This window comes from Sus scrofa, chromosome 4, assembly GCF_000003025.6.
Source record: "Sus scrofa isolate TJ Tabasco breed Duroc chromosome 4, Sscrofa11.1, whole genome shotgun sequence".
In the NCBI taxonomy this organism is placed as follows: domain Eukaryota; kingdom Metazoa; phylum Chordata; class Mammalia; order Artiodactyla; family Suidae; genus Sus; species Sus scrofa.
The window spans coordinates 72875388-72891588 of record NC_010446.5 but is presented as its reverse complement, the minus strand read 5'-3'; the positions used below and the strand labels follow the sequence as shown (position 1 = coordinate 72891588).

The following is a 16201-nucleotide window of genomic DNA, read 5'->3' as shown; positions in this document are numbered from 1 at the left end:
AGCATTCGGAAGTTCCCAGACTCAGAATCAAATTGGAGCTGCAACTGCTGGCCTAAACCACAGCTGCTGTGATCAACACCGCAGCTTGTGGCAACACTGGATCCTTAACCCACTGAGCGAGACCAGGGATAGAATTCGCTTCCTCACGGAGACTACATCGGGTAGTCACAGTGGGAACTCCCATCTTTATAATTACTAACATTTCTGTTAAATGTGATAGTCAGTTCATCCTTCAAAAGTCCTCTCTTCTGGGAGTTCCTGTCGTGACTCGGTGGAAACAAATCTGACTAGCATCCATGAGGACATAGGTTTGATCCCTGGTCTCGCTCAATGGATTAAGGATCCGCCATTGCCACGAGCTGTGGTATATGAGCTGTGCCATGAGCTGTGGTCAGCAGATGTGACTCGGATCAGGCGCTGCTGTGGCTATGGCGTAGGCCATCCCAGCAGCCGCAGCTCAGACTCGACACCTATATATGCCGTGGGTGCAGCCATAAAAAGACAAAAAAAAAAAGTCCTCTCTTCTTTTGGAGTCTGTACTTACCATCCTCTGATGCATAGGTTGTTAATCTGGGGGATCTATGGATCACAGAGAATGGATGGGGGAAGTTTGCTCTTTACATGCACTAACTCAGACTGAAATTTAGTATTTTATTCAGTTATGATTGCTGTCAACACCATGGTGTATCAGCAGTATCTGTGGCTTTGTCACTAACAGAAATACGGATGTTGTGATCTCAAAATACCATTGATGTAAATATCTTGTCACATCACATACACTCATACCAACTGCTAAATGACAGTCATTATTGCACCTCTTGTTAGATCTTGGTATTTAATGTATTAATAAAGAAACACACATATTAGTCCAACCCAAGTTTGGTTTTGGAATCTTTTAATAACAATTCTAATATAATTTAATCCTTAGTATTTTTTTTCTGTATACCTTTGATAACGTTATTCTGAGAAGGCATCAATGAGCTTTACTTGAATGCTAAAGGGATCTCATTTTTTAAAAACCTCTCTGAGTACTACTTCTCAGTTCAGTTTTGAAGCTCGTGTGACTGGGGCCCATGGTCCCCTCTTTCTCTTAGTCTCACTCACAACCGTGTGGAATGGACATTATAGTCATTGGGTTTTACAGCAAGTGGTCACCTAAGAACTTAGAGTAAGTTTGTGCCCTGAGAGTTAATGTTAATATTCAGCATATAAGGGTGACAGGCATGCAGTGAAAATAACAGATAACATACCGAGCTTCACACACTATCTGCACCACATGGTCCTCCTATGGTTTCAATATTTTCCCCATCGTACAGATAAAGAAACTCAAGTGTAGACAGAATCAATGTCTTAGCTAGGTGGTCGGTAATTAATAAGACAGGGGGCTTAACATACTGCAAAATGAAGTTATGCAGGGACCTAACGATCCAGCTTGAATCCTGGGGCCAGACCTTGATGGCAATTTGATTGAATTGGGTAAATCCATCAAAAGGAGGGCTGATCAGACTTAGATACTAAAAAAAGGAAGATCTTGGAGATAGAAATCGGTATTCTCTATTGAAATATACTCAGGGGAGGGGTTTTTTCTCCATTTTTTATAGTTTTACTGAAGTAGAGTTGATTTACAGTGTTGTGATAATTTCTGCTGTTTAACAAAATAATTCAGTTAGATACACAGACATCCATTCTCTCTCAGATTCTTTCCCACATTGATCATCACAGAATATTGGGTAGAGTCCTCAGGGGAGTTTTTGACTCATCAAACTATTTGGTACTTGGTTAAGGCTACTGGGCAGGGGTTACAAATGCTTTTGGAGGCCAAAGAGTTACAGAGTTTCTTCCCAGCCAAGACCATCCCAAACGTGAGGTGGATGCTTCACGTCTTAGCTAAAAGTCAATCACTTTACTCTTTGTCCAGGAGAAGGAAAAGCTAGTGGCATGAATTCACTTCCTGCCTCTGGGATAGTGATTTCTCATTGCAATTTGACATTCTACTTTAAAAAATCAGACTCATAAACTAGGTTAAGGCAAGTCCATTCCTGAAAGATGGATTCACTTCCGATGGAGAGAAATAGGTTTCTAAGCCTGATTTACTGTATATGCCGTCTTCCAGTTCCCTTGGGAGCCTCCACATAACCCTTCTTCATGAACAGAAAGCATTCATCACTTCCTTGAGGAGGACAAATATATTTGTCTTATGTGTTTTATGCTGATGACTTCCCAATTTGTATGTGGAGGTCAGAGCTCTCATTAGACCCCAATTTCCAGCTTCCAGCACCATCACTTACTGGTTGTCATGACATGAGACATTTAATCTCTGTCTCTTTTTCTATAAAATGAAGATTTTTTTCTCTGTATATTTATTTTTATTTCCTTTAGCTAAATTATCAGAATTTGGAAGTGTAGGTTAAAGAGTTTAAATATATTAAAAGAATCAATCCTCATTTCACTATCTTTTTTAAAAAAGATTCAATTTTCCCCTTCAAAGTTTTACAAAAGAATTCTCACTTCCCCACTTTTTTTTTCCATTTACGATTATTATTCTTTTCCTTTTTTCTTTTTTCCTTTTTAAGGCTGCACCTGTGGCACATGGAAGTTCCCAGGCTAGGCGTTGAAACAGAGCTGCAGCTGCCAGCCTACATCACAGCTTGCAGAAACGCCGGATCCTTAACCCACTGAGCCATGGCCAGGGATCAAACCCACATCCTCAAGAACATTTTATCAGGGTTCTTAACCTGCTAAGCCATGACAGAAACTCCATATATTCTTTTTCTTTAAATAAAGATTTTAAATGAAAAAACCATCAAATGTGTTGTGAGGATTAGTTGACTTGGCTGTTTTGTTACACATTTTCAATTGTATTAAACTTACACGAATTTTAACAATAATTGTCAGAGACTTAATAGATACATAGGTAAAGGATACAAGGATACAAATAGACAATGTACAACATAAGAACAACAAATGGCTATCAGACACTTGAAAAATGATTTGGCCCCAACAACCATACCAGCTCTATAGTCTTCCTTCCTTCCTTCTTCCTTCCTTCCCTCCTTCCCTCCTCCTTTCCTTCCTCTCTCCCTCCTCACCTGCAACATATGGAAGTTCCCAGGCTAGGGGACAAATTGGAGCTGCAGCTACTGGCCTACACCACAGCCACAGCAACACTGGATCCAAGCTGCATCTGGGACCTACACTGCAGCTTGTGGCAACACAGGATCCTTAACCCACTGAGCGAGGCCAAGGATCGAACCCACATCCTCAGGGACACCATGTCGGGTTCTCAACCGGCTGAGCCATGACGGGAGCTCAGTCCACTAATACAAGCTCCAAACTCAAATGTCCAATTGCTCGTTTGATCTCTCCACTTGCATGACCGCCGGCACCTCGATTCAATGTGCCACCAACAGAATCTTTCATTCTCTCCCTTCTTTCCCACCCACCTGGTCTTCTTCCGCTGCAGACGTGTCTAGCCTAGTGCATCACCCTGTGCACTAGGCCAGACACCCAGGAAGTGTGCTTGTTTGTTCCCTCCCCAGGCCTTCCATGGACACATCAGCGACTGCACCTGTCGCAGGCACTGCCTGGACCCAGCCAGAAGCGGAGGGGAGGGACCTGGTTAAGTTCCTCAGGAAGTCAGGGTGGGCACATACCCTCCCTCTTTGCAAAATATCCTGTCCCTTCTGGAAGTTCACCTCTCAAAACAACGCCAGCAGGGCAGAGAGAGAAAAGAACGAGTGTCTAGGGACCCTGTCACCCACCAGGAGGGGGTGAGGTGACCAGCTTGAAGCTCAGTCGCTGGTCTCCAAGGGCCAAGGTGGCAATTCGCTGCTCATTCCACCTGCTCTTTTCTGCTTTCAGCCGCTCTCCTCTGGCTTCGGGGCCAACTCCTTGCATGGCCCCTTCTTATAATTTCCAGTCTTCTGCTGGTTGCCAAACATTCCGGAACCCTTCCTGTGAGGGCAAAAAGCAAGGTGACTACCCCTGTGCTGCAGGGTTTGTGACCGACAAGGTGCTCTCAAGTGCAGGGGTCAGGACAGGGCCTCCTCCCTCTTCTGTCAGAGTCCAAGACAGGCAGTGAGCCTACTTAGTGCTCCTTTTCAAAATTTAATTTCTTCCTTAAAATGAACTATGCCTTCAGTGTGTTTTGTAAGGACTTTTGTGACAATTTAGTACTCTATGACAGGGTAATTTTTATTAATTTTAGTATTCATCTTTATTGTTTTTATTACATATTCCGTTAATTTTTATGAACTATTGGGTTTTTTTGTTTTGTTTTGTTTTGTTTTTTCCTTTTTAGGGCTGCACCCACGGCATATGGAAGTTCCCAGGCTAGGGGTCAAATCTGAGCTGTAGCCTCCAGCCTACACCAGAGCTCATGGCAACTCTGGATCCTTGTCCCACTGTGTGAGGCCAGGGATCGAACCTGAGTCCTCATGGATACTAGTCAGATTCGTTTCCACTGAGCCACGAGGGAAACTCCGAACTACTGGTTTTTAATAAATAATAATATCTAGGCCTTTAATAAATAAATTAGGAGCCTATAATTTCTTATTAGTTTTAAAAGAAACATTTGCAATTAAAATGGTTTACTAGAGGAGTTCCCTGATAGCTCAGCAGGTTAAGGTCCAGAATTGTCACTGCTGTGGTTCAGGTTTGATCTCTGTCCTGGGAACTTCCACATGCCTCGGCATGCCCCCCCCCCAAAAAAAATGGTTTGCTAGGTATGTGTCAACTTTAGAATAAATTTTCATTTATTTATGTTTGAATTTTTCTTCCAAGTCTTTGAAGATATGTATTCTGAATTGAAAAGCTTTAGAATAGGTACATCTAGGCATTCCCATCATGGATCAGTGGATTAAGAACCCGACTAGTATTCATGAGGAGGCAGGTTCAATCCCTGGCCTCATTCAGTGGGTAAAGGATCCCGCATTGCTGTGGCTATGGCGTAGGCCGGCAGCATGGCTCCGATGCTTTCCCTAGCCTAGGAAGTTCCATGTGCCTTGGGTCTGGCCCTAAAAAGACCAAGAAAAAAAAAAAAAAAAAAAGAAAAGAAAAGAAAAAGAAAGTTTCTTCACTCACCTACACACATTGACTAAGGATGTGAATTTGCAATCATTCTGTTTGGACTCAAGTAAACTTCTGAAGGCTGAGTAGAGTAGAACAGAAGAGAGAAATGGTCATTTCTGGCTCTGACATGTGGTCAGAGGTTATGAGTAGAAAAGTAAAAGAAGGAATACTGCATGTTATCCAACAAGAATACAAATGGCAAATCAGGTGGATACAGTGGACAAAGTAGAGTGGAGATGGCTGTGGAAGCATCTGGAAGGACTAAGTTAAAGCAGTAACTATGGAAGGAAGATAATGCCCTTCAAGGCTCAGCTTAGATGGCTCTCCTTCTGTAAAATCTACCCTCATTTCCCAGAACACAATTCTGTCCTCTAACACTGCCTCTCCCATAGCCTTCATCAGGCCTAAACCACCCATGACTCAGCACAGAGAGACTCATCTCCTTTAGGACAGGGTCTCTGTTGGGCTCTTTAACTCCTACAGTCCTTCGTGACAGGCTGGAGACCAAGCACAGGGAGAAGATGAGGAGGAGGGAGAAATGACTTCAATGTTTATAGCATCTACTGTGAACTTGACATTTTCTGGACACTTTAAATGTCATCTTGTGAGGAATCTAAGGCTTAGTGTAGAGTTTAGTAATTTATCCCAGATCACTCAACTGATAGGGGTTAAATTCAAGATTGGAACCTAGTTCTTTTCTTCCTCCCAAACCGGTACTGAGCTTATCAGTATCTGTGGGGAAATTAATTGGGTCAAGGCAGAAAGAAAGCATTGTCACAGTGGTTGTTTTTTTTTGTTTTTTTTTTTGTTTTTTTTTTTTGGTCTTTTTGCCATTTCTTGGGCCGCTCCTTCGGCATATGGAGGTTCCCAGGCTAGGGGTCTAATCGGAGCTGAAGCCGCTGGCCTACACCAGGGCCACAGCAACGCAGGATCCAAGCTGCGTCTGTGACCTACACCACAGCTCACGGCAATGCTGGATCCTTAACCCACTGAGCAAGGCCAGGGATCAAACCCACAACCTCACGGTTCCTAGTCGGATTCGTTAACCACTGAGCCATGACGGGAACTCTGCTGTGGTAGATTCTTAATCCACTGCACCACAGTGGGAAATCTGACTACATTGGCTCTGGTCACTGTGGAGACATGGGTTCGATTCCTGACCCTGCACAGTAGGTTACAAGATTTGGTGTTGCCACAACTGTGGCACAGTTCACAGCTGTGGCTCAGATTCACTCCCTGGCCCAGGAACTTCCATATGCTGAGGGTGTGGCTACTAAAAAAAAAAATGTCATGGAGGAGTTCTACTGTGGCATAGCAGGTTGAAGATCAGCATTGTTACTGCAGTGGATTGGGTCACTACTGTGGTATGGGTTCAATCCCTGGCTGGGAACATCCATATGCCAAGGGTGCAGCCAAAAAAAGAAGTCATGAAGAACTTTAATAAGGAGATCTTGAAGAATGCAGTCTTACAATCTTTAAATTTCACAGTTATGACCTTCAGATCATGTATGAGGTAAGACTGAGAGATAAGGATATCAGAATTCATTCCCAAAGGAGTGAAAGAGCTGAAAATCAAATGGAATGAGAATCCCAGGAAGCAGTCCATAATAATAAGGGAAAAGAGATTTATTTCCGTCATTTTTGACTAAGGGATTTTTTTGGAAAAACGTTTTTGGATTGTGGGTGCTAAATAAAATGTTTAAAATGAAGTTTGTGTGGTTTTTATTTATACCCTGCATGGTTTCAAAGAGAATTTAATTTAGCATATGGGCTTAGAGAAAATATAACAAAATACTATGAATTACATGTAGAAAAAATATAGAGATAAAATAGCAACAAGTATGGAGCTGATTTTTAAACATGAATTTGTATAGTGATCAGGCCTTTATTCACTCAGGGCAATTTTTTTTTTTTAAATTTTGGAGCACTAAAGAATTTCATGTGTTAAGTATAATTTTTCATAACTTACACAATGTCTTCATATACATTATCTCATTTGATCCTAAACTGACTTTGTGAGGCAGTTATTCCCTACATTTTCAGACAAGGGAACCGAGGCTCATGGAGGGACTTGAAAATCCAGTCCTTGCTCTTTTCAAAACTGCTGATCATTACAATTCTTGTGCACTAAGTAATGCCTTTCAGTTCTGTGTAAGAACAATATACACTTGACTCCTGTAGCCCTGATCTGCTTTACAGGTGCTTTCAATCTGGAGGTGGAAAGACTTAAAATTAAAGGACTTTAGATCTGGGACAGACCCTTCTGGTAACACTTAACTCCTTGGCTTTACATGAGTGCATCTCAGCTCTAAGAGGCCAAACATTTGTCACAATGATCCAATCAGTTTGTGGTAAGACCAAGGTCAAAAGCAGATTTCCTAAATTCTTTTCTTGGCACCGCATGGCCTCTGTAGCTCCATACATATCCATTTCTATGATTTTTTTTAACATGTGCAATTCTGACCTTTCTCTTCACAGTTTCTCATGTGTTCCCTGGGTAAAGTTCTGCGCGCATACTGACACAGCTACAGGGCCTCGCATGACCTGGCATCAGGGACGACCCCCACTGCTCACCTCTGCTAACAATATAGAAATAGATCTGATTGTAAGGATGCTAGGCTTTCACATAACATCCTCATAGAGATGCCTTGCTCAGGCTATGGGTAGAGGACATACCTCTGAGAATAATATGGAACTGAGTTTCTTCTGGAAGGTGGGGACTTTCTGGACATCTATCACTAGGAAAGACGTGAGGGAAAGCACTCGGAGAGGAGGGACAAAATGGCCTTTGGAACATTGGAGGTCTTGAGCAGGAACCTCTTCTCTCCCAAACTAAAGATGAGTGAGCCAGATGATACAATTCCAGGTAATTTCTCATGTCAAGCTTTCGTCTGCTATCTGAAAATCCCCTCCAAACACTTAAAAAAATAAAAACACAAAAGCCTGAGTTGACATTTGGAAACGCCATTCAAATTATGCAGCAACCAACCACTGCCAGACCAGCACAGAGGGGTCGGTAGAATGACAGATTCCAAAAGGGAAAGGAAAATATTGGGCAACAGGAATCTGAGCCACTAAATCCCAGTCCCTTCTGTCCTAGCACTGACTCTCCTTCCACTGCCAACAGCAGAGGCCATGGGTTAGCAGATGCACTTCCTTGTGCAATCTGAAATTCCCTTAACAGATCCAGGAACTTTGCACATGGTTCCTTGTGACTTGACTTCATTTCTCATCCCCTACTTTTTGTCCTTTTGACAAACACTTACTCATCCTTCATATTTCTGGTTCAGACATCCTATTCTCTTGGTAACCTATCCTGACACTTAAAACTAACTCTGTCCTCCACCTCATTCCCAAATCAGTGCTCCTTTTGAACAGGGTCTGCCTTTAGTTCTAGTGCCTAGCAGTGCAGGAAAGAGTACGTACTCAGTGTTATTGGAATGAACAAATAAGTTACTTTGTTTTTTCCCTTTTAAGGCATTTTTCAACAGATAATTCATAAATACTGCAAAAATTTCAAACTGCACTCAAAACATCAGTGGAAAGTAGATCTTTCCTCCAATTCCATACCCCCCCACCTTCCCGTGGTGCCAGTAGTATCCTTTCCGATTAAGTACATATGGGTATTTTAAGTGCAGCTCTTATTTTTCTACAAAACAGTAAAAAAATTATTTATATTGCTATAAAAAATGTTGCTTATAAATGTACAATATATATTCTGTCACTTATACATATTAGACAACTGTATATTGATAATACTTATAACATAAATAATGCATAAAACATAAATATATAAGTCCTATGCCTTGTTCTTAAGTCAGGCTTTTTCTAAAAAAACTAAGACAGCGTAGTATTCCACCACAGGGGCATACCATGGTTCACCGCACATTCCCCGATTTACGGTTTCAAATTTACAAATACTTCCATTTTCACTGTCAAAGTCCTGTCCAGCAGCGCATAAATACTTTCGCCCTCCAACCCCGCCCCGAGCGGCCGGATCCTTTCCTAACATCTCTCACCAGCCCGGGGCAGGCCCTGCGCCTAACGCGACAGCCCGCTTCCCACCACGTGCCCTGCGTCCCCACCGCAGGGCGGAAGAACGCGGCACCGCGCGCGCCGCAGCGACGGAGCCGCACGTCCCCTCCCCTCCCCCAGCGTCTCCCAGCCGCCGCGGTCTCCCGTTCAAAAGTGCCGGAGAACGACAAACGCCCGGCCTCGCCCGGCTCGGGGCGGACGGGGCGGTCGGGCGCGGCAAGCGCGGCCCTGGGCGGGGCTCCGGGGGGGCGGGGCTCCGGCCGGCGGGGCGGGGTGCGGCCGGCGTGCGGTGCTCCTCCCCTTTCCCCCGGCGGCGCCGGCGGCTGCAGCACTTCCGGGTCGGCGCGGAGGCGGGGCGGAGGCGCCGCGAAGGCTGTTATTGTTCGACTGAGCTGGGCCGGGCGCTGTCTCCCTGGTCTCCGTGGGTATCGGTTTGTCGCGCTTCAGCTCGGCCCCTCTCGCCTGTCGGTTCGTCCCGCTTCCTCTCGGCACCTCGCTCCCCACGGCTGACGGCGACGGCGGCGGCTGCGGCGGGCGGGGCCTGGCGTTTCAAGGCCGAGCGGCGCCGGGGTGAGGGGCGCGGAGGAGGAGGAGCAGTAGCAGGAGGAGGAGCCGTGTGCCCTGGCACCAAGCGGCCGCGGCCATGGCGTACGCCTATCTCTTCAAGTACATCATCATCGGCGACACAGGTGAGGCCCCGGGCGCATCCGGGCGGGTGGCGGCGGCCTCCGGGCCGGGGCTCAGGGGCAAACGACGTCTGGCCGCGGCGCGGGCGCCGACGCGGCCGGGCGCCTCCCCGCCGGCCGCGCAGCTCCATTTCCGCAGTGCTGGAGCTGGTGACGTGGGCACTGCGAGCGGCCGCGGCCTGGCCGGGCCTGGCCCGCAGACCCCCAGCCCGGCCGGCCCTGCGCACCTGGGGACCGCAGCAGCCGTTTCGACGCGCGGCCTACGGAGTGTATGACAGGAGGGCCGACCTAGTCCGGGGCCGCCAGAGCCTGACTCAGATGATTACACTCCCTGGCCAAGGCCCCTCACCTTGGGCCTCTCCGCCGCCTTCGAGAAAGGGAAAGGGGGCAGAGGAGAGCAGAAGGTGATGATGGGAGGAGGGTCTTGGGTTTCCTGACCCGTCCCACCTTCCACCACGCATTTGCCCAGGCCTGGGCAATGCGCTCCCTGGTATGGGAAAGCCAGCTGAGAGAGAGACGGGAGCCTTAAAAAACAATTATATATATATGTATGTATGTGTGTATTCTTATTCCTATCAACGCGTAAATCAGGATAAGTCACATTCCATTACTTGACACCTGGGGGATCCCTTTCGAGGTCATTAAAGCGTGAAAGAGTTCTGTCGACTTTTGCCGTGTGTGAACTAGGATTATTTGATAGTAATGCAAGGTCGTTCATTGCCCTGGGTGTTTGCTAATGAGCGTGTGTCGGTGTATCTGCTGGGGACACAGATTTTTTTTCTGATACCTCAGATCCAGGCTCACAACTGCCAGTGTTCAGGTGACCTGATGTCCATTTAAAGCAGAAAGAATTCAGTTATTCTCACTTAAAATAACATCCCAATGCATTTCACGATAAAGTAATAAAAATCATTGAAAATATATTTTTAATATCTGTGATTTCTGGCATTGCTTTTCATCTAATAATAAAACTAAGACTTGTTCAGGTATTATAACTATTAATATACCAGGGTCTGATTTCAGTGATGACTCTTGCACAACTTTGGAACCTTTGCACAACTTTGGAAATGTAAGCAGCAGCCTGTGGTTGCACTAGTGATAGGGCAGATTGAATAAGTAACACAAGAATCATTCTTCCTAAAAGGAAAGCTTTTATGCTGTAAATATAGTTTTTCAGCAAGGTTTTTTGGTGTGTGTGTGTGTGTGTGTGTGGAAACAGGATGGTTTTCTGCGTAAAGTCCTGTGTTTTGCACATGTTCAGTAGCAAATTTATATACTTGTAAAAATGCTGAGCCTACTTGAAGAAGGACCAGGCGTTCTAAAGCCCACTGGCTAATTTTGATTTAGTCTGTAAAATTAAGATTGGAAGAGGGAATTCACCTTAACTACAATGTGAATGGGTTCAAGAAGTAGAGAGAAGAGCGATTATGGAAATTTAGCAATAGTGACAATTCAAATTAGGCTTCGCAGGTTGCCTTCTTTCAACTTTCTTACTGAGCATCAACTGTACGTAAAGTATTCGGCTGGAAGTAGTGGGACTACAAATATGAACAGGTTGGTGCTCTGTTCTTTTGGAATTTGCCCAGTGCAAAAACAATCCCCTGGTAGTTCAAAGGGAAGACATTCCTTTCCTGCCATTTCTGCTGTTACCACCTAGTGTGGGCACTGAGCCTTTGACATTAGCCTGTCTGCAGTGTTACCTTCTCCCAACTCGAGTTCAGCTGACAGAGTTGACTGTCAGAGTAATCTTCCCAAAACATGGCTGTTAGGAGGCTATTCTTCTCTTCACATTCTTTAGTTCAGCCTTCAGGGAACTCTGCATTTCAGCACCCGCCTTTAACTTTTCTAGCCTTCTTTCCCAGTCTCCACTATTCCCCATCTTCCTCCTGCCAGCAAGGCCCAGGGCTTCTTCCCTGGCCTCCTGTTGCTCCCTCTGCTCAGAATGCCTTGTCTGTCGAAATTCTCTCTGTCCTTCAGTATTCTAATTCGCGTCTTCCATAATGCTTTCAGTCAACATTTATTAAGTTCTTTTGATATGTCAGGCTTTCCTGGGATCCGGGCTAGAAGAGACTACTCCTTCTTATCTGGCTTATCTGGATGTGTCCCACTTTGTATCTTTTTTTTCCGATGTTAATTCCTGTTTTGTGGATACTTGTGTAGGCGTTTTATTTGATGATCTACTTCTTGAGGGCAGAAAAGGTGTTTTGTTTGACTTTGTGTTCCTGGAAGAGCCTAGTCAAAGGTAGACCCTAAACATTTAATTAAGTTAATGTGAGAATAGCCAAACAGGCCATAATGTTCATATTAATAACACTAATAACTTGACAGAAGAATTTTTTAGCCCAATTCTGCCACTTTCTTACTATAAATATTAACTTGGGCCAAAATTCTTTACCATGTTTTCTTACTTCAGAGTATACTCAGAGTGGTAAGGGACAGTGAATATGGCCCTTCCCATACACACACCAAATAACATTAAACCAATAGTGGGAGATCTGCCCTGATTTTTTAAAAAGTCACAGTTTGAAAAATATGCATTTTAGAATGAAGGTAATCACTACTTTTCCTGTTTCTCACTTTCCCTGGCCTATGAAACAATCATTGTTAGCCTTCTCTTCTCCTAGTAGTGAGATAAAATTAGGACAAATATGAAAGTGTCTTTCTTTTCAGAGTTCCTTCTTTATGGAAGAAATTTGTAAAATACTTTACACGATCATGATGATACTGTTGAAATATTTATTTTCTTATTATATGGCCAAATGCTGTTAAAGTTTTTCATTGGTAGTGCCTTGTTTCTAAAAGATCATTCAGGAAAATGTGTCATTTAAATTTAGACATAAAGTAGAAATTGGTTTTTAACAAGCCTGGCTTAATATCATAAGCAGATAATTATAGAGGGAGAGAAAAATCATAATAAACCTATAATTGTTGCTCCTAAAATTCTGGCATCTGCCTACCATTTTAATCTTGTCACTAATCCCTCCCCTTTCCTGCCTCTCAGCTGGGCACACAAAAGCACAAACCCTGTTGTGTTCTATCTGAAATACTCTTTCTTACTGTGCTTCATTCCTCCACCGCAAGCCAAAGTGAAAAGAAAAGCTAGGTCCAAACTTTTTTTTTTTTTTTTTTTTTTTTTGCCCATACCCAGGACATGTGGAAGTTTCCAGGCCAGGGATTGAACCTATGCCGAAGCAGTGACAATGCCAAATCCTTAACCCACTGATTCACTAGGGAACTCCTAGGTTAAAACTTTCTTACTTGAGCCATTCCATTCATTGATTCTTTTTTTTTTTTTTTTTTTTTTTTTCCATTCACTCTTTTAAGATGGTAACAAACCCTCCTGTTCCCCCTTGGCTTATATTAGTCCCCTCCGCTCTTCCTTCCTTCCTTATCTACCCCACAGTTTTGTTTCTTTTGCTTTTTGTTTTTGCTTAAACTCTTCTGAGGACAAGTGCTATACGAGAAAATAAACAAGACCAGCCTGATCACACATGATCTGAATGTATTTTTTAATTGAGATGTAATTGACATATAACTTTGTCTTCGTTTCAGGTATATGGCCTGGTGGTTTTGATATGTGTATGTATTGCAAAATGATTTCCACAGTAAATTTAGTTAACATCAATCACACATAGTTAGAAAAAACATTTTTTCTTGTGATGAGACCTTTTAAGATACACTCTCTCTTAACAACTTTGCACTGTTCAATACAGTGTTGGTAGCTGTACTCATCACACTGTGTATTACATCCCCAGGACTTTCTTGTCCTTTAACTAGAAGTTTGTACTTTCTGGCCAGCTTTACTACATGCATCTTAAATAATCTTTTTGTTTGTTTGGAAATCTTTAGACTTTGTCTCAAAAGTAAGAGATCAGAAATGTTTAATTGATAAATGGATGGGCCCTTGGGGGAGGTGCTGTAGGGCTTTACCTGGAAAGTGATGTTTGCGCTGAAATGAGAAAGACACAAAGATTTGCCAGGTGGGCAAAGGGGAAATATCTAGTAGGTAGTTGGAAGTACATGTTGGCAGCTCATTCAGTCAGTGATGGTTTTTAAAAGAGAGTGCGATATTGGGAAACTAAAAACAGAGCCCTACTGTGGGCTGTTTTATTGAAAACTGAGTGTGAAAGAGAAGGAAAGAGTGAAAAGTTTAGAGTTGGTTGCAAGATCAAGTTGGCTGGTGTGTGAGTGTGTGGTGTTAGGGTAAGGGAGACTTGAAGTTGAATATTTGAAAGTACTAGAGAGAGGACAGGAGCAAAATTCTAGAGAACTTGGGGGAGGAATGGCTTTTGATTCTCCAGAGCTTTAGAGCTGTAGCAGAAGGAAGACCGCTTCCTGTGGGAGACTCAGAAACTCGAGTTTCTTTAGATTCTTGTGAGTCATCTAGGGTGGTGGTGTTTGTTGCTTTTTTTTTTTTCTTGAGGATTTTTTTTTTTTTAAGGATGCAGTGACCCAACCCTCAGAGATTTTGATTCACTAGACCTGAGACGGAGTTTCTTGTTGCAAAGCCTGAGGCCAGAAACACTAATCATTTTATATAATTATATGACCAAGTTTGTTAGACTATTTCAAAAAACAAACAGTAGAAAAACAAACTGGGTAATTGAGTGGTAGAAAAATTCTCTTAGCTTTGTTTAAAATTAATGAAATAGATCATGCATGTAAAAAATAAGTATATGTGTGTACAGTCTAGTAACAGATACCCACACCAGCAGTGTACAGAGCCTCATCATGTACCTCTCTCTCCCAGACTTCCACTACCCTGAATTCTGTATTAATCCTTCCCTAACTTTTCTTCATAGTTATAGCACTAACACATCCCTAAACCGTATTGTTTAGTTTTACCTGGTTTTTGATGTGCTTAATTGTTTCATTAATGAGTGTGCTATGCCTACAACATACCCTTTTACCGTCATCTAGAATTCATGTTAAGTTTTGGCTTTATGTGTGTTGTTTGTAGTCTTTCAGGATTGTGGACCACCCTTTCCTTTTCTCTTTCTCTCCAGCCAGTTTCCCGAATATTTCTGTTGCTCCTGACACTTTCTATTAACTCTAGAGGCCACAGCCCTATTGTTCCTGTTCCTTTTTCCCTTCCTTACCTCCTCCTCATCTCCAGTAATGACTCCTTCCATCTAATGCTCTTGTGCTTCATGTCCCTGCTCCATTCCTGCTCCTGCTCCTACGGAACAAGTATTTCCTTCTTCATCTCCCCCACTGCTCCCCCTCCCTTGTGTTATCTCGACAGCTCTCGTCCTGCCATCACCAGTCATTTTGGTGTTTGATTTGAGCAGCTCCTAATTTTGCCAGCTCAGCTGTTTTTTCTTCTCACTCTGGCCCAGCTGCACTTACTCCATTTTGTTATTCTCTGCCCATCCTCAGTCTGGGAGGCTGTGTCCTTTGCCACAGAAGAAGATGCAGCCACATACTGACCGCCCTTGTCCCTCTTTCTGACTTTTCATTTTTTATGAGAAACTTTCCCATTTGATTTCAACCACCTCGTCTATTTGCAAGTCTTAAAATACTCCACATTCTAGCTGTTGTTCCTCACTTGTATGTAAAGGATGCTTGGCAAAAAGATGCTAGATCTCCTCCATTGTCATACACTCGTAGTCGCCCCCTTCAATTCCTACGATGTGTCTCAACTCAAATGACTTGAGTCTTGTCGCTGGAGATGCTGTTCCAGTAGATCTGCAGTGAGTCCTGGCCATCTGTATTTTTTCAAAGCGTTGTTGTATGACAGTCTTCTGCTGGTCAGTTTTGGGCTTGTTTTTGCCTGACTGGTTTTCTAAAATTGGTTCTTTCTTTCCTCCTATCAGATTTTCCGCTTTCTGGGGTTTTGTTTAAGTAATCCCTAAGGCATATCTAGGGTGAATTTATATGGAATTCTCCATCACGTTAGTTTTCGGCTCTGCGTCTGTGCAGTAGATTGTCATGAGGAAGGAATTCTCCACAGTTTTATAGTTCACACACACTATCAGAAGCTTTTTATCTTTTAGTCTTCAGCAGGTAATTATGAGGTTACCATTTCACAGGTGATGAAACTGAGCTATGTTCTTTGGAGCAAACATTATTTCTTCCCTCCCCTGACCTCTTCTACTTTTCATAGCTGTGATGTAGCTCTTAAGTTTCTCCAGTTCTCTCTTGAAAATGGTGGCCATTTTCGGGGGTGACTGACAGTTACTGTGTTTCTGGTCAAATCTGAGGAGAGGGAGGAAGAAAAGGAATATTGATGGATGCATGCTAAGTGAAGTTCTTGAAAGCAAGACTCTGCACGGCACCGAGTTAGTGCTTCAGAAAATGATGAATCTGCTACGTGGCCTCTGCTCTGTAGGCTGGATGCTTCAACTAGTTTAATTCTCCTTGTTTCTAAAAGGATTTAAGGGCACTTACTTTAAAATTTTTTACAGTTA

The 16201-nt window shown here is 43.4% G+C and overlaps 1 protein-coding gene across 1 annotated transcript in view; it reads left to right on the top strand.

Moving 5' to 3' along the window:
- The window catches only part of RAB2A (RAB2A, member RAS oncogene family), an 81567-nt gene continuing 74771 nt past the window's right edge, over positions 9406–16201 (top strand). Inside the window, exon 1 of the mRNA XM_001926704.6 lies at positions 9406–9794. Within this exon, the coding sequence (XP_001926739.2) occupies positions 9749–9794 (46 nt within the window). The 5' untranslated portion in view covers positions 9406–9748. The remainder of the gene's footprint in view (positions 9795–16201) is intronic.